This window comes from Podarcis filfolensis (assembly GCF_964270895.1).
Source record: "Podarcis filfolensis genome assembly, chromosome: 1".
Taxonomy (NCBI): Eukaryota; Metazoa; Chordata; class Lepidosauria; order Squamata; family Lacertidae; genus Podarcis; species Podarcis filfolensis.
Window position 1 is genome coordinate 74,897,780 of NC_139604.1, and position 24,912 is coordinate 74,922,691.

General features: G+C 40.5%; 1 protein-coding gene across 3 annotated transcripts in view; it reads right to left on the reverse strand.

Moving 5' to 3' along the window:
• The window catches only part of ANO3 (anoctamin 3), a 238,764-nt gene that overhangs the window by 90,563 nt on the left and 123,289 nt on the right, over window positions 1-24,912 (reverse strand). For all 3 annotated transcript variants that reach the window (XM_083597851.1, XM_083597850.1, XM_083597852.1), the window contains exons 2-4: window positions 11,828-12,034; window positions 11,623-11,694; window positions 4,708-4,844 (exon numbers count right to left, since the gene is read on the reverse strand). In XM_083597851.1, the coding sequence (XP_083453977.1) occupies window positions 4,708-4,844; window positions 11,623-11,694; window positions 11,828-12,034 (416 nt within the window). The remainder of the gene's footprint in view (window positions 1-4,707; window positions 4,845-11,622; window positions 11,695-11,827; window positions 12,035-24,912) is intronic.

Consider the following 24,912-nt stretch of genomic DNA (forward strand, 5'->3'; position numbering starts at 1 on the left):
TGTTACTTCTCCTTACACTTCTGCCACTTGTTAGGTAAGTGAAAGAAGAGAAGTCTTTGAGGGATGACAGACTGGCTCAGAGGACAGTTGCTAGGGGGAAAGGGGACTGTTAGGAATCGGCCAGTGCATTTCCCCAAATCCTTCAATTGGCTCAAAAATCATATTTGAGCTTTCCCAATTCTTTGAAGACATATTCAGGTAATTTCCAAGTAAATCCAATATGAGCTTGCCCATCTCTAGTAACCATGGATATTATTATTCCTAACAATGGATAAAGATGTCCTGCAGTAAGGGAAGGCCCACGTAGGGGTGTAGGACAAGGTGAGGCAGGGGGCAGCCTAGATGCTAGGCAAGGCCTATGGGAACACAGAGCCCTGAATTTTCTTCAGCAACGGACAAGAGGAAATTGAGACTATATATAGCAGTAGCAACAGGTGTGGCCTGATTGTTAGCAGTACCTGTACTGCAAGATATAATAATAATAATAATAATAATAATAATAATAATAATAATAACAATAATAATAATAATAATTTATACCCTGCCCATCCGGCTGGGTTTCCCCAGCCACTCTGGATGGCTTCCAACAAAAAAATAAAATACAATGGTCTGTTAAACATTAAAAGCTTCCCTAAACAGGGCTGCCTTCAGATGTCTTCTAAAAGTCTGGTACAGTGCTACCTCGGTTTAAGTACTTAATTCATTCCAGAGGTCTGTTCTTAACCTGAAACTGTTCTTAACCTGAAGCACTTTAGCTAATGGGGCCTCCTGCTGCTGCCGCACCGCCGGAGCACGATTTCTGTTCTCATCCTGAAGCAAAGTTCTTAACCTGAGGTACTTTTTCTGGGTTAGCGGAGTCTGTAACCTGAAGCGTATGTAACCTGAAGCATATGTAACCCGAGGTACCACTGTAGTTGTTTTTCTCTTTGACTCTACTTAAAGGGCACCAGTCTTCTGCACTTATCTGCTACTGCTATGGAGCTGGGGAGCCTGAGGTCCACCTGGGGTTTCTCTTAGTCAGAGAATGGCAGTGGCTGTGCCACATCTTTGAGCTGGCCCTGCAGGTTCATCTCACAGCAGTTGTTCTGGGTCTGGCCCTGTGTGCCTTTTCCCTTCAGGTTTGGAGTCCTCCCCTTCATCACCCAATGAAGAATAATCCTGGTTCCCAACATAATAAAATAAAATAAAATGCACAATTCCACTATAAAATGGCACAGAAGAATGATGCCGGTAAATACAGTTCAGTCTTAACCAAATCTTCATTTTTAAAAGAAACCCAGTTATACTCCATACGTTTGTTCACACACTTGAACAAGAGGACAGCAGGCGTTTTTCTTAGGAGATACTAATCTAGTGCCTTTAGCACCCCTGAAGGTTACGTAACCAGCACCCATTTACTCTGAGTTGAATAAATTGAAAACATACATGCCCACAGGTGATTCTAACACAGCAATTCGTGGTGATGGAAAATCATACCCAAATCTGCTGACACAATAACACATCTTCCAAGAAGTCATTATGCAGCGGTCTGTCAAAGATCGGACAACTGCAAACGTTATAGGCCATGATGAATTGTGACATTGCTCTTGGCAATAAATAATCTCTAGTTTCAGCAGTTTATCACAAGTGTTTGGCATTTGATATTTAGGACTTTTTGCATCAGTAAATTCTGGATTCACCTGCAGGGGTTGTCAGTAGTAAAAGCCTATTGGAGACTATCCTTTTTTAACAAGCTTCTTTAAAGGAGATCTTTATCCTATTTTGGATTCAAAATTGTTTTCCCACCTGAAGTTCCTTTTGTTTGCATATGGAAAGGTTTTTACACGTGGGATTTTTTTAAATTGTTTTAATTGTTTATGATTGTACTGTCAAATTGCTTTGAGATATTTTATGGGAAGAAATTCAGAAATGGAATCAAATAAATAAAATCCAAAGCCCAGTCTACACAGGTTCAGTTTATATTTCTGAACACTAGAGGATTATGGAAGGCTAGAAGAGTTGATCCTGTTAACAGTAAAGGAAGGGAAGATCGCCATGGCTAGTGGCAGAATCCTTTGGTGAGTGAACAGAAGTGAGTAACTGGAACCCAAAGTGAGGTAGTACAACTGATGGAGACTTTGAAGGGACCATGTCCAGCAGGGAGCAGGTACTTGGCATGACTGTATGATTAGGGAGTGAGGGCAATTAAAGAGCCAAATAAACTCATGGAACAAGCATTGAAATATATTCTACTTTATGAATACTGCAGAAAACTGCAGCATCAACATTGCTACCTTGAAGTAGCATGTAGGAGTCATGTTGCTTTATCTCATTGGCTGCCCTTACCATTTTCATGGATATTATACTCAAAATCCTTACACAGTATTACAGTGCTGTAACTTAAATTACACCAATCTTTTGGGTAAGAGGTTTGAAAGGCTTTAATGCCCTGAGCTTGCCGCACTGCTGAAAAGTTTCCTGCAGAAGTCAATATGAAAGGGATTAAGAACTTCATCATTTGGCCCCAAGAGAAGGACTGGTAAATAACTCAGCAATGAATAATGAATCCCAGGTATCTGCCCTTTACAGAAAATTGGCCACTGCTGTTGAGGACAGCAACTAAATAGTTTGCATTAGCATGCAGACACCTTTCAGAGCCCATGAAACTTTTCATCTGAAAGAATCCAAGCTGCAGGAGTTACAGCCTTTCAGCAGAGCTTTACAACTGCAATGAAGCATCTGAAAGGTCTGTCAAGAAAGCTCACAGATTACAACAAACTTCCCTCTGTTTGTGACGCAAACTAAATACGACAATCACGTATATGTTTTCCTCACGGGTTTTCTTTTTCTTTGCTTTTCTTGACAAATATATAAATTTAATTTAGAATATTTTAACTTAAAATTATAATTAACTGTGATATTGCAAGCTTAAACAAAGCACAATGTACTATTAATTTTAAAGAAAGAATATTGTCCTGCCGAAGACGCAGAAAGTTACAGGTCTATAGCATTGGTTTTTAAATGCATTACAAGTGGACAAATTACATATGGCCACAATTATATGATTTCTATAAAACCATTCCATCTCAAACCTGACATTATCATGCCTTTTCTTTTCTTATTCAAATCTGAGGCAATGGGTTAGGGTTAGGCCATAGCAGCAAACTTCCCAAGTTTTTCCATTTTCCTGAAGGCTGGCCCACAGCATCTTTGTTGGAGGGTCAGGTGAAGGAAGGAAGAATCTGCTTAAGCCATTATTGTTAGCAAAGTCACCACTTTCAAGCCACATTTCGCTTCATGGGGGTAAAAGAAAAAAATGTTTCTTTTTCTTACTCAGAAGACCAATTTTGAATTAATAATAGGGCCAAAAGGGATGGAGATGTGCCACCCCTCTACCCATTGAGCATACTTTTAATGCAGACTCACACTTTTGAATAAAAACCAGTTTCAGAGAGAATATCCACACAGGCACAAGTAGTTTAACCCTGTACTGGAGAACTTTGCAGGTGGCAATGTGTCCCATCGTCCTGCAGCCAATCAGATCAGTGATACCTGCCCACACTCTGATGAGGTCCAGGAAGTAAGGGACCACTATTCATGGCAAGGAGGCAAACAGGAGAAAGAGGGTAAGAGGAGAGACTTCAGTGCTCTCACCATCCACAGCTATCCCCTTCCTCCTGATAGCTTAGCACATGCTGAGCCTCTCACCATCTGACAAGCAAGGTCCAGCAGCTGAGAACAGCTAGCAAAATGGGGCTTTCCTCCTTCCCCAAATCTGCTCTGTAGGCTCAGAAGAACCCCAAGAACAGCACACAGAGGGGGAAAGGGGGGTTTCCATCTGGCAAGCATAAATACTTGTGCTGACAGAATAATCAGAAGAGCTTGACACTGAATTCCTTCCCTAGTTTTTCAGGCACACTTTCTTTCTTCACTTCAGCATAATAACCTAATACACTTTCAAATTTGACACAATCCTCAAATGGCAACCATTGACATATGGTTCTAAATGCACCATAAAGCTTCTGACAGACATGAATTCACTTTTCCCCGTGCAATCTTTACGTACATAAACTGAAGGTATTTGAAAATGGAAGGATCCATTGCTACAGCCATGCATGTTATCATTTAGGGACTTGTGCTTAATATCAGCTTGCCATATTTTATTTGTTACAATACAGATGATCCTTTATCTTAGAGGACCTTTTATTAATGGAATGGATTTTATGTCAGATTGATATCGCAGGTGAAGAATTGGTTGCCTCAGGCAAGCAGATCATGTTACTTCCAAACCAGGAAACTGTGTAACCTCAAAGTTGACTCATATATGTGTGATGTACAATCCATCACATCTTCTGGCCATGGGTCACTGACTAAACAAATCAAGATTATCTGTACCATGTAAAATCCTTGTCCCTTCTGTCTGTCTGTCCTTCCATTAAATAGCCCTGAAAATCTTAAACTGAGAAGACACTAAACAAACAATTATTGCACTGGTGAGAACACGACAACATCACATGGACTAATCCTAGCTCTTTAATTTAATCTATTCTGACATTTCATACTTGGAAGACTTCTCTTAGACTTCATCATCCTCATAGCTCTAGTATTACATTACAGTGGTCAATCCGTTTGTCTGTAATGGACCAACCTAATGCATGTTTAAAAGTAAACCATCCCGATAGCAGAAATAACAATACATTGCAAGAACCGTATCCTATAATTCATTACCTTCAATGATGACTTAGTCCGAGTCTCTGGTTTCTGTCTCGTAGGCGTATTTTTAATAAGCAGAGACTGATCTGTACGAGAATCATAATTCCCATGTTCTGAATCATCTGTATATGTGTCTTTTTCTCTTCCTATGTCTGAGAGGGGAAAAAATACCAAAAACAGATGGACTCATTTGATATGACTATGGAGACATTCTAGAAAAGCTACAAGAACAATTCCCATAATGATCCACCTTTCATTTCTCTGTCACATGTTCCCATCACCTTCCAGTGCCCTATTTGTAATGAAAAATCCAAAATTTACCATAAGCATTTTTTCTTTGCTTAGTTCTGAAGAGCTTTCAGAAGGGGAAGGGGTGAAGCATGGGGAGTTCAGTGTAGCATGGGCAACAGGAGCACTGAATTGGCTCTGCTGCCATACTAGCACTGCACTGAGCCTCACCCCTTGCCCTTGCCCTCTCAGAAAATGGCAACTATGCTCAGATTGGGAAGCCAGGCACATAACACCACCCTGCTTGCCCTCCCTGCTGAATGCTGCTGAACAACTGGAGGATTCACATTCCATTCTCCATTCAGAGATGAATAATTCTCAGGTGCTCTGGCCATCAAATGAAGCCAAGAATGGGGGAACATCTTCAATAGCTATAGAAATTTTAAGGAGCTGCTTTGTTTTTTGCTTTGCTTTTTCAGCAAAGCACAGTGCTTGCAGGCCACAAAAGTAATAGACATTGAGCAAAGCCAAACATTGATTTTTTTGGGAGAGTACTACAGACACTTTCTAAAAGCACGGTCAACACTTTTTGTTCGCTATTATTGCAATGCTTTGCCTGCCAATGGTTACAATAATGTATACAAAACTAAAAATATCTCACACAGGATTTCTTCAGGTTTTTTGTTTGTTTTACTACAGTATTCACATTTCTTCTGATATTCACTACAAAAGACTATTATTTTTTAATAGCACCTTTGCAGATAATAGTACATTGTGGTAAAAATGGGGTGCAATCTTCCATTATGGAATTTTACAATTCATGCAGCTCTGATTTCAAATTTGGTGACCGGGATGGTAGTTTCCCAGTTTTCTCCAAAGCTAAATATTTGGGAGACAACTTAGGGTGTAATGGCATGCACATTTACTTGGGAATGAATCCCATTGAACTCAGTGTTAATACATCTGAGTAAATATGCAAAAGGAAGAAGCGAAAAATCATATTTTTGCTTTAAAATCATGATTTTGTCAATTCAAAAATAGTTTGAAAACATAATACGCATGATCTAGCCAAATTTAAGCTCTCCAGAGCCAGATCTAACATGTGCAAAATAAGCATTACTCAGAAACAAGTAGAGATAGGGCTGAAATTTATTCACTACACACTTAATTTGCACTCCCTATAGCAATATGCAGATTGAAACACGACTCTTTCAAATTTTGCAGTTTTCTGAATTTTGTGGTGCAGTTCTCCAACCAAAATTTGTGCACAAAAAAGCATATATGAAGGGAAAGTGTATACAGAGGGTTATATTCTGGGGATAGTGCACAAAGCCAAAATTGTGCATAGTAAAAATACATTGGGTCTAATGGTGGGTGACACTATTATTATTAATAATTGAATTTATATGCCACCCTTCAGGTCTTAGGACGGTTTACAGAATAAAATCAAAATATAAAACCACAAAATACATAATCATAACAAAATCTACCCAATAACCCCTCCCAAAAAACCCTCACCTTTTAAAAGACCAAAGCCCCCCCCCCCAGGTGCCGCCTGCTTTTTTGCCACCTTTATTTTTTTAAAAAAAATTGTTGCCAACCACATAAAGCTGAATGCACTCAAGTTAATATGTATAAGTTCTGAGTTACTTGTACACAGCCTGGATATTTGTGCATATACAGAAATGCATTATTCTCTGGAAATTGCTTGTAAAAGAAGACGAAGAAAGGACTGACAGAAATGCACAGAGAATGCATATACTTTTCCATGCAGACTTAAAAAATTGTTCGTGAACTGATGTAGAACTGGAGCAAACTAAACTTAAGACCCAGCTGGGGGAGGGAGGGAGGGAGAGAGGAGAGAGGAGAGAGGGGAGAGAGAGAGAGAGAGAGAGAGAGAGAGAGAGAGAGAGAGAGAGATTGACAACCAAGCCCTATTGATTTTGATGGGTTGTTTTCAGGCAATGCCTCAGATCCCAAAAGCAGCTTTTCATGGGTCACAAAATCTTCCACCTCCTCTTTTCCCAGTATCATACGATTAGGAACTCTGAATCCAAGCCAATATTTCTTAGGCCCTTGTTTTGTTAAGCAGTTGAACTACTATGTAATCTTTAAGGAAGTGAAACCCTTATCCCACTCTTAGAGATGATTTGAAATTCCCCACCCTCACCCTTAGCAAGCTTTGAATTTTTTTATGACTAATAAATGTGATGATTAAGCTGCAGAGATGAAAGCTGACTTTACAAGCAGCCTTGTGCATATACAAACACACACATTATTTGGGAGTAGATTTGTGAATCATGTAAGTTTCGTCTTCAGACCATTCATTAAGCCAGCCTTCTAAGAAGACACTCTGGAATGATTACTTAATTCACATAGAATTCCAACGGTAGAATGGAATTTTTCACTAGGCTAGTTTCATCATTATCCTAGTGAAATAATGTATTGATTCTAAGTACTGGAACATCATTGTAAAGATACAAGATCAGCACAACTCTTTGTGGTGGACGGCAGGTCGAGGGCAGTAGTAGCCATTAATTTTCACACCTTCTGCATCTTTGCTGTCTGGAAAAGTAATTTGATTTCCACCGAGTCCCTTATTTAAATTACTCTTTCATGAATTAATTGTGTCTTAGATGACCACACACAACACTTCACTCCATCCAAATGATGCAGTATCATCATCTATAATTTAGTTTAACTTAGTACATAAGTAATATTTCATGACCAAGGTGAAATATTGAAGAAGACAGTTTTTTTGTTTTTTTATTTTTTGGAGTACCCAAATTCAAACTCACCGGCTGGCATGCAAGAGAACATGGCAGGCTATTAATATGCATGTGACACAGATGCTGCCAACTTCAGAATCCTAAAAATAGCACTAATGATCTCTGTGCCAAAGATGACAGGTTTGCCGGAGGAAGAAGGACTGGGGGAGGAGATTCAGGAGAGCTGGGAGTCCCTGAATCTACTAAAGGAATATATTCTACAATCTAGGATATTACAGTGGCAAGGAAGTTCTCAGATTGTATTGCAGAAGTTTCTGGTGTGCATTAAACCCATATTCATGGATGAATCTCACTGGTTCTTATTTACCAATTTTCAGACAAATTATGTTCTAGAAATAGCAGAACTTATAATCTCATCAGGAAACTAGCATTCCTATTTTGTTGGCTAATGTAGATATAACAAACGCCCAGCTTGATTAGAATGGCCTCACATACTCTCACCCAGTTCTCCCTGGTTTGTAATAACTGTGGGATTCATATCTGCTTTAAATCCTGGTTACAAAATCTAATTATCTAATTACAGGCCTGGTAAATATTCTCAATGCTGATGTATTGCATATATAATGCTGTTGTTACAACAATTTGTGGAAGGCATGGCAGAATTCACTGGGAGTAGAGAAGGGAGCATTCAAATCCACAGCACATTTTTAAACTCTCAGCCATGGAGCAGTTACATTTGCACCATTCCAGTGATCCTGGAGCCAACAAAAAAGGAATTTGAAAATTAAATTATAGCATATACAAAAAAGCATTACTGCTTGGGATGCAAAGATTACTATCTCTTAAAACTAAAAAGAAGAAAGAGATCCACTAAAAGTAGTTCACACGGATTCTGAACATCAAATAGTAAAGCAAACATTGATTTCCTTTAATTACTTGGCTTCCTTTGATGATTTCAGCTGTGTCATCTTTAAAAACCAAAGCACAGATTCTTCACAGATTTTATCTATGCACAGCCATTCCCCCAAGAAAAGTTTGTTTAGTGCCTCCTATGCTCATGCACATGGTCAACATTTTAAACACAGTTTTACTAAGCTTTTTTTGCAATTTATTTGAAATCTCAAGGTGGCATGTAGGTTAATTAATATGCTGACTCTACAGATTACTCCACAAACTGATTGATGTGTTGGGAGTGTTTCCATTCCGTGTCTAAAAGTAAACCGTGTTTTCTCTTATTAAAGAGGGAACATGCTTTATGTCTTTGTACATAAAACTTCTTCTCTGTGAAACTTCTGCCATATATAAATTTCAGCACTTGTATAATGGAAAGTAACCACATTCAAAACAGAGGTCTGGATCCAGACTGTCTATTCCATGAACAGAAAGTCTCCTTCCAGTTGCGGAAAGACTGAAATTTGGTGAAACCTTCTAAGGAATGAATGGGGTGGTGACTTTTGCCAATTTCCCCTTCCCCCTGCATAGCTGCAGTTTAGACCATCAAGGGTAGCCCACTGTAGACTGCTATAATATACTGTGGCTTCAACAAACCCCTGTTTCTGTATGAGACATAATGGGAAGCTCCTTTTTGTTACAAACCACAGAACCTTTAAACTTTGTCTCATCATGTGCAAACCAGGAAAAAAAAAGTTTACAAGTAGCACATTCTTTCAGTGCAGCACATAATTATGCCTTTGCAACCTGTGAGTCAAATCAACTGCAGACCACCAGATATGCCTGCAGCTTGCCATATGCCTCCAGTCTTTGTTGCTGGCCTAGGGCTGCAAAAATTGGGTGTGTGGATCCCCAAATATCTTTTTGGCTACGATAGGTGGCTGGAAAGCGGCATTCGCCTTGCTGGATTACAGATTCTTCAGACCAAATCTGAATCATTTCATCAATGATGAACTGTATCGTTCCAGAACTGAATCTTTAGCCACTGCTTCCCTGCAATAGGATTCTCCACCCATCAGATTATCATCAACATTTTTTTTGCCCATACACATCCAAACCATGAGACAAGGTTTTTATCCATACTCATTCAGAGCACCTTGTCGTTCTAAACATGGCAATTACATCTTATTGTATTGTTGGCTCAAAGTTCAGCTGGAATTTAGCCTTTTGCACTAATGGCTTCAGTGGCCGTGCTTCCTTGCCTTCTTTTGTACAGAGCTGTACCGTTTCCCCTTTTATTTGTCCTTCCTAGAAGCTTCATGATTAAATATTTATCTCACACACTTAATTCAGATCCATCTTTTAATATCCTCCTGGGGCAGTTCGTAGTAGATCACTGAAGAAATGAAAGTCATTAATCACAGGGGTTATGTAAGCCCCGTCAGCATTCCAAGAGTGACTGCAGTCATGTCGTCCTGACTTTTTCATGCAACACCTCCGTGGCCAGAGGGTTTCACAAGAAGAACAAGCCCCATTTAATAGGTCTTCTGATAGTGGAAATGATGTGGATCAGAGGCTACAGCTTAAAAACAAAAATACCTCTATACAAAGTCTGAAGCTGCAATTGTAAGTACAGGCACCCTCGCACTGATCTATGTTCTACTCATTTCTGACCATGTATATGCGCAGCACTGGAAAATCATTAAATGATTCAGTTCATACCCAGAAATAGCAAGAGAGTGCTGGACAGACTTTGAGGCTCATAAGTGGACCCTACCTGGAGCCTGAAGAGGACATCAATGAGGGCACAGGAAGCCCCAAAGAGACACAGCGGGGCATTGTACTGCTCAGCCTCTCCACCTAACAGCTGATATGTGGGGTAGCACAGCAGCAGCAATCACTTTCCTCTGCATCCTACAGCCTCCTGACAGCCCCAGAGCTTCAATTCTAGTTGTGGATATTATTAGATACAGCATTTTTTGGTATGGATTGAAGACAGAGCAGCAAGGAGGGTGTTTAAAGGGTGTCTAGAAGGTAATCCCAATTTTATGCAATTTCACTTATGTGCACGGGCCCCCAGAACGTAACCCGCACATAAGTAGGGAGTCGCCTGTATGCTTAGGACAGAATTACACACAATGGATTAACTTTGTTGATCCAACCTTCACATTTTATGTTCTTAACCTAAATATGTACGACCTAAGTGAGAGATCACATCACATCAAAATGTATGCATCTACTAAAATGAAGGAGGGGACCCTCCATTTTAGCAGGGGATTGTGGTGCAAACTTGCTCCTGAATCTGAAAGGGGGTTGCATAGAATCTTGCCATCTCAGCAGGATTTAACCCCCACTCATCACCTGATAAGAGGGGCTTAAATTCTGCTCAGCTTGGTTGCATACTACTGATCTCTGCTGGGAGCAGACACAAACAGCCAGCACAAGGTTTAATCCCACTTTCCCACTCATCAGATGTCATCACATGATTGACAGGTGGGGAGCCCCACTCACACGTCAAATTTGGCCCAAGAGGCAGATCCTGATATACATCCGGTCTATGGGTCTAAAAAGGTTCCCCGCCCCTACCATACAGATTTGCATAGAATCGCCTTACTGAATCAGGAAGAGGTTTACTTGGAATCCTGCAGAATTCAGGAAGATTTAAGCTACACTCATCAGCTGGTGAGTGATGGTTAAATCCTGCTCAGATTGGTTGTGCACTGCTGTTTTCTGTGGGAACTGGCAGGAACAGCCAATGCAGGATTTAACTCCATCCTTGTATTCATCAGATGATGTCATGAATGACATCAGCTAATGGGTTTATGGACGTGAATGTGGTTGGGGGAAAACATGGGTCAACTTGCTTGGCCTGTGCTCTAGAGGCCCCCCATCCCTGGCCTACCTAGTTGAATTACCAGAGACGAATTAAAGGCCAACACACAGGAATTTCAATTGCTGCTTTAAAATGAATCTTTCAGAGGTTAATAATTTTACATTTCAGCTCTAGGTTGCCCAAAGTGGAAGGAAAGGGGGATTATTTTGAACAATCACAATAGAATATAACTGAGCAGGGCATACTCACCTAAGAACGGATCGCTGTATTCTGTATTAGATAATTTGAGTAAATTGTTTTCCAAGGTTTCCATCACTTTAGCTGAAAGGCATAATAAACATTTTACATTCAGGTCACTGCTTATATCACACAGCCCCATTCCTTTTGTTTGCTACGTTCAGAATGTATCACAGATGTGGAAGAATGCCAGTGGCCTCAGTGTGCCAGAGCTCACCTCGTTCTGACACTACATCGACGGTAGCGGTTGATGTCCCTGCAGTCCCTAGCTGAGGTTGAGGCTGCACTCGATTTGGCTGCAGGAATGAGGAATGCTTGCTGAGGCTGTGCGGGTGTGTTTGGCTCTGAGCAAGGCATGGCAAGGATCTCCGGGATGGCTTCAATGGGGGCTCTTTGACATTCTCGCTCTTGCTAGTGTTCATGCCTGAAACAAAAGAGAGAACCGTTAAGGAAATATTCATCAATTTCTGTCAACTGCTGGAAGGGAATTTGAACCTGCACTGCAAAAGTCGTTTTTACAGCAATAATCTTGACAGTTTTATGTACATTTTTTTTCCAAAAAAAAAAAAACAATCTGCAAATGTGTTGGAATCTTTTAACATCACAAACAGAGACAGTAAACATGTGGGCTACTGGTTACTTTCAAAATAAAGAGAGTTTTTACACTCAGTGGCTTGCACCCAATTTCTGCTAACATAAAGCAGGGAGTTTGATTTTCTTCAACACCTCCTACCCACTTAAGAGGCCTGCCTGATCCCTGTAAAGCAGTTTTTGAGAGTTGGCGTGTAACGCGACAAACTGAATTGCAGAAGGTGTAGAGGTCAGTGGTCTGCTGAGTGGGGAGGTTTCATTATGCCTTTACTTATGCAAACAGATCAACTTTCAGTTATGACAATACTGCCACTGGGTACATCATAATATATTTTAGAACTGATAATTGCTTACAGGCATGCAAGCAATACTTCCCAAGCTACGCCTCTGTTGTAGAATTGACTCCGAATATGCAACAACAGAACTAGGCATATTTAGAAATCCAAGTGAAAATACAAATTGATGAGTGAAATTGTAAAACCTATGTATGCACAACCTTTGAAGATGATGATGATTTTCATTCTGCTCTTCCACCGAAAGATGCCCGGGGCAGCCATACACCAGAGCTTAGAACATTACAAAAATTTAAACTAACATTACAGTTCTGCCATGAATAACAGCAATTTTGAAGGCTGCTATAAACCTACTGCTCTTCAAGTATCAAATGTGTTTTGGCCCCCACTTGATCATGAATCCAAACTCAGATACTCGCCCCCCCAAAAAACTGCAATGCTCAGATCAGTGTGATACAGTACATATGCAGAAGAACTACTCAAAGGCACTGCAAGTAATACACATAACTACTCAAAGGATTTGATATGCCAAGGCACAGCAGGTCATACTTAAGTGATGCCCTTGATCCAACAAGGACACACACTTTGCAATTGTGTTATAAAGGGATGGGGTAGTCACAGCAAGAGATTCTGCTCCTCAACAAGCAACCTAGCACTCCACCTAGAGGGCTGAACGAGTCAAAAGTTGTACATAAGTACTCCTTTGCATAGATGTCAGCTGGGCCTCCAATGACACATTAAATCAAGTAGCTACATACCTGTTCTTTCAAGGCAAGTACCAGCCTTTCTAGCACCGATTGTTCCCCTAATTTCTGGACACAAAATCTGTCCCCCCCATCTCTGTCTTATCAGTCTCCAGACCCTGGTCCAACACCTTCAAAGCTTCTTCTGATTCACATAGAGTCAGAGATTGGATGACCATCTGTCAAGGATTCTTTAGTTGAGATTCCTGCATTGCATGGGGTTGGGCTAGATGACTCCTAAGGTCTTTCCAACTCTATGATTCTATAAAATATAGCACAGTGTGTCATCACCTTGAAGTGGACTGTAGTTAATTAATGAAACTTTTATTGGTCTTTGAGGTGCCACAAGGCATGCTACTTTTGCTGCAAGTGATTAACTTGGCTATTCCTAGTAGTTCTTGAATCCACTTTGTATCTACTAATGCTGTCAAATTTTGTCAGGTGCGAGCATAACTTTGCTTATCACTTTATGGCAGTGTTAAGATATTACATCCTCTGATCTCCACACACAGAGACCTCTTGCTCTTTGTAGTAGCCTAGTGTGAATGGAGATAGAAACAGGACTCTGTAATGCCCTTTGGTGATTCCTCCATGCACCGTTCCTGTGACCATACGGAGTAGGAACATAGCCAAAATGTTAAGTAGTTTAATCTTGCTGAACAGCCATTCAACCCTCCGATAAAATATTGGAGCAGTAAGCATTAAAGGATGCCTTAAAAATGATGTCTAAGACCATCTTGGTAATCTTTCTTAAACCAATCTTTGAAAAAGCCAGTAAAAGGGTTTTTTAGTAATAATAATTATGTGTTACTCTTATGGGTATTTCTTGTACAGCCTCCTGCTTTTCTCAGAAGAATCACTGCCACAGATAGCAATTAGGTAAACTAATGTGATCCTTAAAAATGAAGCTCAAAAGGGTTATCTTTCCCAATAGTAGCAGTAGTTTCCAAAATGTAAAGCTTGCTGTAGCTTTCTTTTATTTCCCAAAACATCAAAGTAGAAGAGCACCAGATTATTTGTGATTTTTGTGTTGACTACTGAACAAAGACCTGGCTCTTGAGATGTGAGAGTGATGTTCCTGGCACATGATTGGGCCTTTCCTCTCCATTACAGGCTCCCTGAACTCCAGAAAGTGAACCCTCCAAAATGACAGTCAAGGGCCCAGGCTGAAGTGGAGGGGTTGCTCACCAGATGTTGCTGGACTCCAACTCCCAGCAACCCCAAGCAGCATGGTCAATGGTCAGAGAGGATGGGAATTGTAGTCTAGCAACATAGGGAGAGCCACAGGTCAACTACACCTGCTGTAAAGGGAGGAAGGAATCAGGACATTGGGATTGCCACCCTGAGCTAGTGGAATTTCCTTCTCCTTCTGCAAGTGTGTCTTTGGAGCTAAGCCAATGTACTCTTCCACCACTTACATAAGGACCACAACACACATTATTGGTCATCTTTTATACATTTCGGGATATGCTCCTTACAGCAGGAGATAAGGCAGCTCTCTGCCCCAGATGTTGATTTAGGTAAGCTTATGCAGACAAACGCGGGGACGCGGGTGGCGCTGTGGGTAAAACCTCAGTGCCTAGGACTTGCTGATTGTATGGTCGGCGGTTCGAATCCCCGCGGCGGGGTGAGCTCCCGTCGTTCGGTCCCAGCTCCTGCCCACCTAGCGGTTCGAAAGCACTCTTAAGTGCAAGTAGATAAATAGGGACCGCTTTATAGCGGGAAGGTAAACGGCGTTTCCGTGTGCTGCGCTGGTGCTGGCTCGCCAGCTGCAGCTTCGTCATGCTGGCCACGTGACCCGGAAGAGTCTTCGGACGGCGCTGGCTCACGGCCTCTAGAGCGAGATGAGCACGCAACCCTAGAGTCGGACACGACTGGCCCGTACGGGCAGGGGTACCTTTACCTTTTTATGCAGACAAAAAGACCAATCTTTTCTGGCAGTCTCAATTTCCACTTTCCAAAACATAACCCTTGCTATGTTTCCCCCCCTTTTATTTACTGAAAGATCAAAGTAGAAGAGTGTCAGGTGATTTGTGACTATTGCATTTACTCTATAAACATAGCTTTAAAAACAACAACCCAGAATGGACTACAAATCTAACCAAGCAAATCTAACCAAATTGTCAGATGGCTTTGTGCCACCCCAGTTAATAGTAATTTATTTCCTGAAACACTAAAATCATATTTCTGCACAAGTTGCCAGCATAAGTAGCAATCGTTTTAGGGAATGGCAAGATAAAAGTATTATGAGTGAATAGATACAGACATCTTCCTCGAAAACAGACTTACCGTTATTGATTCTTTAAATATTTATTCTCCTGCCTCAGAATTCCATTTGATTACTAAAATTTCAGCACCATAAATGCTTCAGACCTGCCCTACAAGATCCAGCAACAAACCTATATTGTGTATGTATCAGAGAAGGTTAACAATCCGATAATTCTGATCTTGTTGGGACACTGATGAACACTATAGAGTTCTATAAAAGACTTTGCCCCAATCATTTCAATGGCAGGGACTTGTGAAGAACTGCTCCTCTCATGTAAGTGAATTGGAAAGTCCATTCCTGATCAAGGCCAGAGCCCATGGGTTGATGCCCAAAGCAAGCAGATGTGGTGCTACCCACATATTGTGCTATTTCTGTCACGGATCCTGGAAGCTGAAGAGACAGGGACATTGTGTCCATTGGTCAATGTATCAAATGAAGTCAACTGAGAAACATATTTGATTGTGTTAACCTTCACTGGACATGTCTTCTGGGACCGTCCAGTCCCCCCACACAGCAAAGAAATAAGATGCTGAATGATAATGGCAAGCTGAAATTGAGACTTCATTCTTCATCAAAGTGATCAGAATATGTTAATATGTCAGTGGGTTCTTGATCTAAGAATCTTAGTTAAATCAAGTAGGGTTTTCAATACCATGTGCAATATTTACTTGGAATAAGAACAGCAATGTATCAGTATTTCCCAATCCCCTGCATCTCACATAAAGAGTGTAAACTGGTAGCCACTCTCTGTTTTTTGCATCCTGGCAGAAAGATGGCAGGCCTTAGGATGTGGGGAGTACAATTCTGCTAAGTCTCTGGGTTCTCTTAGCAGCTTTCAGTACCACTGACCACATTCTTTCAATACCACTGACCACCTATTCTTCCACATAGGTTCTCTGGGATAGGAGTTGGACACACAATGATATGATGGTTCTGGAGAGCTAATTTCATTATTTTTTAAAAAATAATTTTTATTAACTGGCCAATCACATCAAATTAAATCACATCACATAATTCCAAATTACAAAGCCAAATTTTTAAATTTTGTTGGGGGAACCCATACTTCAAGATCCAAAGGGGGATTCAAATCATCTTCTTATTACTGCGTTAATGTCCAAATCAGTCCCATTCCACATCATATCTTGTTCATATAATTTCTATTTTTCCTTTACGATCTCTTCTGTTAGTCTCCTTAAGCCGATAAGCAAAATAATAATCCTGTGTGGATTTCCCGTTCCTCCACTAAGTCCAGATGGTTTCCATATATCTCCTTCGTAGATAGCATCGCTCTTTCCATCATGAATTTGGCATTTGTCGCTCTTAAGTCCCACCGAGGAGTTGATCCACGATATGTAAACAACTCTATTTCTCTATTTCTCCTCCCAGACCCAAGAGCTCTAACAATGCCTCCCAAAATGGCGACGGCATTTTTAACTGCGTCATTCCAAAACTCTTAGCTTTCCAGCTTCATCTTGAAACATTGCTTTGGTTCGAAAGTTTATCTCCACACAGCCTTAAATCCACAGCTTAAGTCCTTAGTTTCTGACTCATTAGGGGAGGGGATTCTTGTTAAATCACATAAGAAAAAGGAAGGCAGGTTTTTTCCCCCCTCCCCCCTCAGTCATTTGTCATACCGTATCTTGACGTATCTTCTCATATTTTATTCTTGTCTTGTTATCAGAGATCTCTTCTGTCAGCAGTCTTTACTCCCCTTTTTCCTTGAAGCATGTGCAATTTATCTCGTCCAAATTGTTTCTTTTGAAGATGCTTGCAACTAGCGGCGCGAATCAGGGACGGCGTCCAGGAGTGCCGGAATCCCACAGGAGGGCTTTGTGCCTAGTGCCCCCACCCCCACAAATTTGGGGGTGGTATAGGGCACAGCAGGCAAGGGCCGTCCCCCCCACAATCCTGGGGGGTTAAGGAGGCTAATTACCCCCATCATAGCCTCCAAATTACCTCGTGTGGGTCGGAGAGATGTTATTGTCAGCCATCTTCCGATGCGCCACCTAGTGGCCCCCTGGAGAGCTAATTTCAAAAGGAAGTGCTATACGTGGCCCTTTGGCATCTATGCTATAGGCTCCTGAATTTTTTTAAAACATTTACAAGAAACAACAGGGAGAGGTCACCTAGGGATATGGCGTGAGGCTCCATCAGTATGCTGAATACACCCTGCTCTCTCTTTCTTTTTAATCTAATCCGGATGAAGCGGTGGAAGTCTTGGATCAGTGCCTAGCAACAGTAATTGGCTGGATAATGGGCTAATAACTGAAAACTCAGCTATATAGTTGCAGTATACCTGAAGGAACATCTCCACCCCCATCATTCAACCCAGACACTGAGGTCCAGCTCCAAGGTTCTTCTGGCGGTTCCCTCACTGCAAGAAGCGATGTTACAGGGAACCAGGCAGAGGGTGGTCTAGGTAGTGGCACCCACCCTGTGGATTGCCCTCTCATCAGATGTCACGGAAATAAACAACTATCTGACTTTTAGAAGACACCTGAAGGCAGAAGGTTTAGGGAAGTTTTTAATGTTTGATGTTTTATTGTGTTTTAAATATTCTGTTGGGAGCCGCCCAGAGTGGCTGGGGAAAATCAGCCAGATGGGCGGGGTATAAATAAATTATTATTATTATTATTATTATTATTATTATTATTAAACATTTTAAGTGTGTTGAAAAGTGCAATATACAAAGGTGAGCTATGGCAAATTCAATATATTTCCCAAAAACTTTTTTTAAAGCATTTTTACAGTGTTTTTTTATATGTGTGTAGATTCCACCAAGGTGAAGGTTCTATGAGTAGATGGTTTGTCTGTTTGGGAAGGTGGTGCTTCACAGCAGAGGCAGATTTAGAGGAGCACAAGCAGTTGGTTGCACTGGGCATGGAACTTCAGGGGTGTTGCTGGGGATGCTGCGACTATGATTCAGAATGGTGTGAGAAAGGCAGAGGGGTGCCGAATTTTGGCATTGCACATTGAAGACATTTGGAAGGACATTGGGAAGTATTAAAGAATGGGGGGGCGGTTACTGAACAAGGTGAATTTTCAATTAATTTTTTAAGTATCCAGAGTGCAGACCTGCAGGCTTTCTAGTTTATGAACTAATTAACACTTCAAAGCAAAAACATTGTGCTTCCCTGGTGAAAACAACAACACAGAGATAACTAGTTTGTCTTTATATATTCTTGCTTCTGTTATACCTAGGATCTGAATTCCGTAATTATAGCCCAAAGAAAGAAACAAGCTGCAGATGAAAACATGATGAAATCTAGAGACTGAATGAGGTTCCACTTTTCAGAGAACAGACATTTGTTTGTAAAATTTCAGACAAGATGTGTAAGACATCTCTGATGCCATCACAAGAAAAAAAGAAAAGCAAATTCAAGAGGTATAGAGAAATAAGGGAAGGCGGGTTCATTTAAGCCTTTTCCTGCTTACATTTTTTCCATGCCCAACTGTCTCCTTAAACCACTTTTCCTCTTGTGAGGTTAAAAAAATGGGGTGTGGTTCCATATAATATAATTAGCTGACATAGCTGGTATGTAATATAATATATTTTACAAATATGGAATCAATTCTCAATGTAAAATATACAATAACAAGAGCATTAAACCATTCTTAATATGATCACGAATATATTCAGAATTCCAGGATAAAAAGCAGGGTTAAAAAGCAGGGCAGTTAAAACAGGTAACACAATCTTGTTAAAATTCAAGTTCATATATTTTGTTGGACCAAACAGGATTACCTTCACTTCCACATTCCTGGTTCCTTATTTAATGCTTTAGTTCAGTGACTTAAAATTTGCCATTGCATTCTATACGGTGATGCAAAGGTTATTGTGTGCTATCAAGTGTAGGCATGATGATTTTGATAGTGAAGGGACAAACTCCTGGTCAGACTTCTTGAAAATGGGCTTGGAAAATGAATGGATTTCTGCAAATTAAAAAATAATTAAATAGCTCAATTTCTTCTGGGTGCCAAGTCAACCCAAATTAATGCTTCCCACATGCAAAATAAGCATACCACCAAGGACATGATGGGGCCTGAGCCCTTATCCTGAGTGAGTCTGGAGACTCACTGTTGTCACACCCACCTGGCAGCCTCCTTCCACACAAAGCTTTACCTGGTTTGTGGTTGTGGAGGCAGAGTGATAAAGCATGGGAGCGAAGTCATTTGTCTCTTCCTTCCCCATCTGGTTCTTCGTAGAGTGGACTTGACTTCTCTTGCTCAGATTAAAATCCAAGCCAGAGAAGAGGAGTTTGGGGGTTGTAACACTTGCCTTATGTTTCAGGGGGAGCTGTTTCATCATGTCCTTGGACAGATCCAGCTCTATTTCCTTGTCTCAGGGGCATTTTTGTGGGAACTGGTTCTTGGGGTAACAACAAAAGAGTAGGAAATGCACCTGTAGTTTCATATGTACACCATGCTATTTACTAGATTTTAGTGTGATTTTTAGGAATCTTTTGTAAGCCACTGTGGCCACCTCTTGGGGTTATTAAATGAGCTATAGGAATTCTAAATAAATAAATAACCAAGCACCAAAACTAGGAATTGCCATCAAGTTAAATTTTAGAAATTTAATTTGTCTTTGATTTGTGCAGAGCGAGTGGAAGATACGCTATTTTGCTTCCTGAAGAACTTCCTTGTGCAAAATGTGCACATTTGTAAATAAAAGAACATCACAACAAAGCCATAAACCTTGCAAGCACATTCCTCTTAAGAAAAAAAGCAAACACTGTAGCAGCGCTGCCTGCTACTTTCTATCACTGAGGGAGATGAGAGAGCCGTGAACATGAAAGCAGTATTTTGAGAACCATTTCCTTCAATGGACTTTAAGCAGCTTAAATCACGAAGAGAGGAAACTTTTAAAAAGAAATTTATATTACCACCACAGTTACTACTTTGATGGCTGGCCATTTAGATCTTAGATGCTTTAAATGGCAATTAAGCAAGACTACGTGAAATCCAAATATGAAGTTCTCAGATCAGAGGAAGCATTTATATATCACTCTGATTCATCTATCTCTAGTAGGGAGTGAATTATCCAGTCAAGAGAAAGAGAGAGAAGAGAGAGAGAGAGAGAGAGAGAGAGAGAGAGAGAGAGAGAGAGAGAGAGAGAGGGACTTTTTGGCCTATTAGTGCTACCAAAAGCACTTCACCAGTTCCAGAATGAAAGTAGCCAGTGCTTTCTTTCTTAAAAAAAATGTTTAGGGGACTCTCATTTTCCTACTCACATTGAAATACTGCCCCTCAATGAGGCCAAACTTAGATTCACAAAATGTTTAGGGGTATGTGTCCCCCCCGTGTCCCCCCAGGGAAAAAGCACTGAAAGTAGCTGAGACAATAAAGCATCCACGATAAAACTGCCAACAGACAATATTAAAACAGCAACCTCAAAGTTATTCAAATGAGATCCATGGACACACTAAAATCATCTTCAAATGCCCAGTGTAAGGATTTCTTTACTGTCCTCCCTGAATCCTCAAATAGTCATGCATCTTGTAACTGTTAATCTTATAGGCACTTCCCTTGGAGCAGATCTCTAGCTGGTGATCCAAGCGAATAGGAAGAAGAAAGGGAGCATAGATGATATGAATAATATAGATTCTGACCACGTAGTAGGTCTTCAGAAGTTAACACTAGCACCTTGACTTGAATTTAGAAACACAATCCAGCAGAACTCAGTTAGGATTACATCCCATTTAGCCCTTTATGACGGAGCTACTGTAGGCTCTGCTTGTTTTTGCTGGATGGTGCCCCATGTGATTTATGAGACCTGTAATAATTAAACAAGCCTGAACAAACAGCAGATAGGGGTTAAATTAATAAGAAGGTTGTGCTGTATTCCCTAATGCAGCAAAATAATGTAAATACCAGGTCTCTGGTGGCACAGGCCGTGTGTGTGTGTGTGTGTGTGTGTGTGTGTGTGTGTGTTAAGCAAGAATAGGAACTATAGTCTCACAGGGAGGAATGGAAAAGTGACCCAGCTCATATTATTCATCTCTCCTTAGGAAAATATATGAGCTAATATATTCCTTCACGTGTTAAGAGAAGAAATATCTGTTCCTTCTTTATCCAAAAGGCACATGTGACGATGAAGGTGATCCATGAGGAGACCTGTACGCACAGTGGCTTGAATCATCCAATTCAAAACCCTTCATTTTGAGGGAGAAGAATCATGCAAAGCCTCCGTACCTATGAGCACCTTGGGCCACAAAGCAGATAGAGGAGAGGCATGCGCCTTCTCCAAGAAAGCCATCTAGGCGAATGATTTAACTGAGACGGCAACTGTACACATTAAGTGAATGGAGCTTTCCCTTAGATAGACATTGCAGTCTGCTTTAGTAGAACCATGGACATTTCTTCAACTAACACAACTCTTACTTGCTGTTGGCAAGTTTATATCTGTGACCCAAGAATCAATTTACGCAGATGAAACACTGAACTGAGATTGTATTTTATTTGAATAATAAGCCAGAAACTATGCAACTGTAAGTACCTGAAGCAGATAAGCATTCCACATGCAAATGAAGTGATATATTGCAATATTTATCCTTTCAAAAACAGCTTCGTTTTTCTGCTTGTCCATTTCTATGATGCTCACACTTTATAATTTATAAACACCCGGAAGCATTTCATGAAAGGGGAGTTGCTAATTGAAGAGATTCGAGAATAGCCCCCATCCTATGGTCATACCATATGGATGCGCTGCAGGAGAACAAATGGAACAGTGTTTAATTGTCTCTAAATATCATCTCCTGCTGAACTCTTCTCAATCAGATCTCAAAAGGAATATAAAATGCATACTGTACAGATGCATTGTAAAGCATTTAGTAACATTTTAGCATACACTTATCTTGCTTTTTAGAACAGAAATTGATCTTTTGTCTCCTAGGTATGCTCTTCCTCAGATCATGCATGCCAGTGCTGCTCATGGTAGTAGTTTATAATAACAAAATAAAAATTTACAAGGTGCTACTGCCATAAATCACATACTGTACATCTATATGTCTCCTGGTAGATGAAATAATCTGGCAAAGTATCTATCACATTCTTATAATTACTGTTTTATGAACCAAAAAGTAGATTATTGACTCTGAAACACAAAGTCACACAAAGCATCACTCCTCCAACCTATCATCCCATCATCATTTCAATTGCTCATCTTATTTTGTAACTACAACTTTTTTATTATTTTGAGCTAGGAACATGAGACATGTTAATGTGAGGACATTCACAGAGATAAAGTTTCCTTTTCCCTTCTTTGTGCAGTTCCCTGCCACTCCAGTTTCCCTTCTTTGTGCAGTCCCCTGCCACTCCAGGAAAAAAAATGGTTTATTTATATCGCAACCATGAAGGCTTGAATTTTGCTAGCCCAGAGATGGAAAGTGAGCGAGATCCCTGTTAAGGAAGATTGGCAATTTAAGATGATAGAATTTGTGGAAGCAGCAGGTTTAACTGTTATTCTATAGAGCAAGAAGAATCCTGATTCAAAGAGGAATGGAATTTTTGTGTGGAATATTTAGAAAATAATTGTGCACAATTAAATGCTGGTAGCATTTAGATACATTCAACAGTATGGTAAATATTTGAAGGATGTAAAATGGAGAAACAATTAGACTGGCTACAGTAAAATATGCAGGAATGATAGATAAATAAAATGAACCATGAAAGGGGAAGGAGAGAAGTCAATTGTTACACGGTATTATGTAAAAAGTTTATTTTGAGATGTATAAACTGAAAAATTAATAAAAATTGTTATAAAAGGGGGGGGGGGGAGAAGAAGAAAATATTGGAGCATTGGGGCCCTTCCTGAAGAATGTGGGATGGGGTACGTAGGATTGTCAAGGGAGAGGAGGCTATGGGGAAGCTTCCTCCCTTGAATCACTGTTTGAATGAGTTCTGCCCTCACACAGCAGCCTGGCAGCCCATCCTACATTGTTCAGCCTGATCTCCAGGCCAACCCTCCTGTGAGGATTGGGGGGGGGGTTGCAGGTGGCAGTGCAAAGGAGAGTAGAGAAAACTGCCCTTCTGCGAACTTCCTTACTTTGACACCTCTTAGGATCCAAGCCTTTGGAGCATTTTGTAACGTCCAAGGAAATGGTGAACAAAAATATATAAAATGTTTATCAACATTACCATAAGAAAAATTAGACAAAAAAAAAAGGAAATGTAGCTTAAAAGGAAAACATGGACTAGGTCAGGCATGGAGAACTTCTGGCCCAGAGGTCCTAATTTGGCCCATGGCCCTGTTTACCCCCAGTCACACCCAGCTGTCACATACCTGGCATCACATCTGATGACAGGTATGGGGTATAGAAAGTCATGGTTGGAAAGGAACAAACATTAAAGGGCATTCCAATTATTCCTTTGCAAGTGTGGTTTGCCTTCAGCACCTTTCAAATTCAGCTCTGAATGCAAGTCCACTGGGATTGTCTCCAGCTGGAAGCTTCCAATCAGAGCGGCCAAGGGGAGCTGAACCCTCCCACAAGTCACTAAGCAAACCAAGTTTATCTCCTTATTTCAGTTTCAGCACACAGAAGTCCCTAACTGAATCACTATTCTCATCACCTCTTACGGGAAGGATACTGGAAAGGGAACGTCTGAAGAGCTTAATGCTCCCCTCAAAGTTCCAAAGACTCAGATTAGGATGCAAATATACACACATGCAACTCTGAAGCCTGTTTGATAGGCTCAACATGTTGACATAAAAGCCTAACCTTTTACATCATTTCTCAATTGGGAATCGTTTTCTGTTGACAGTGGATTAAATCAAATGCCAATTACAAGCACCATTGCTCTGAAGTCCTACGCAAAATAGTACCTCTGAGCTTCCTTTCTGAAGTTCTCCAATTACAATGCTTTAGGGCTTTTAGATATGTGCTTTTAGGGCTTTTAGGTATGTGGGAGATAGCACCATTTCCAGGAATAGAGCAAAATAGATGGATAGAACTATCCCCAATCCTGGCTAAATGGCTGAGCCAAGATTGGTGGAAATTATGCTGGCATGTGCCCTGAAAAATGAGAGTTCTAAACAGGGCTGAATTAACCATTAATCAAAATAAGCCCATGCTTAGGGCATCAAGGGAAGGGGGACACTACATAAATTTTCCCTTGCCAGATTTACCAAGGACAATATGGTACAGCTAAAAACAAAGGCTCCCACCATAACTGAAAAATCACAGACTAATAATAATAATAATAATAATAATAATAATAATAATAATATATTAATCTTGGGGATGTGACAAAGTAAGAATCTGGCTAACTGGTAAACTGTCACTCAGTCCACCAAGGCTCACATGTTTATATTTTGAATTAGATATATATGGAGGCACCAAAGTATTTTACGTGCTTAGGGCCTCTGAAGGTCTTAATCTGGCTCTAGTTCCAAAGGAGTGTGTTG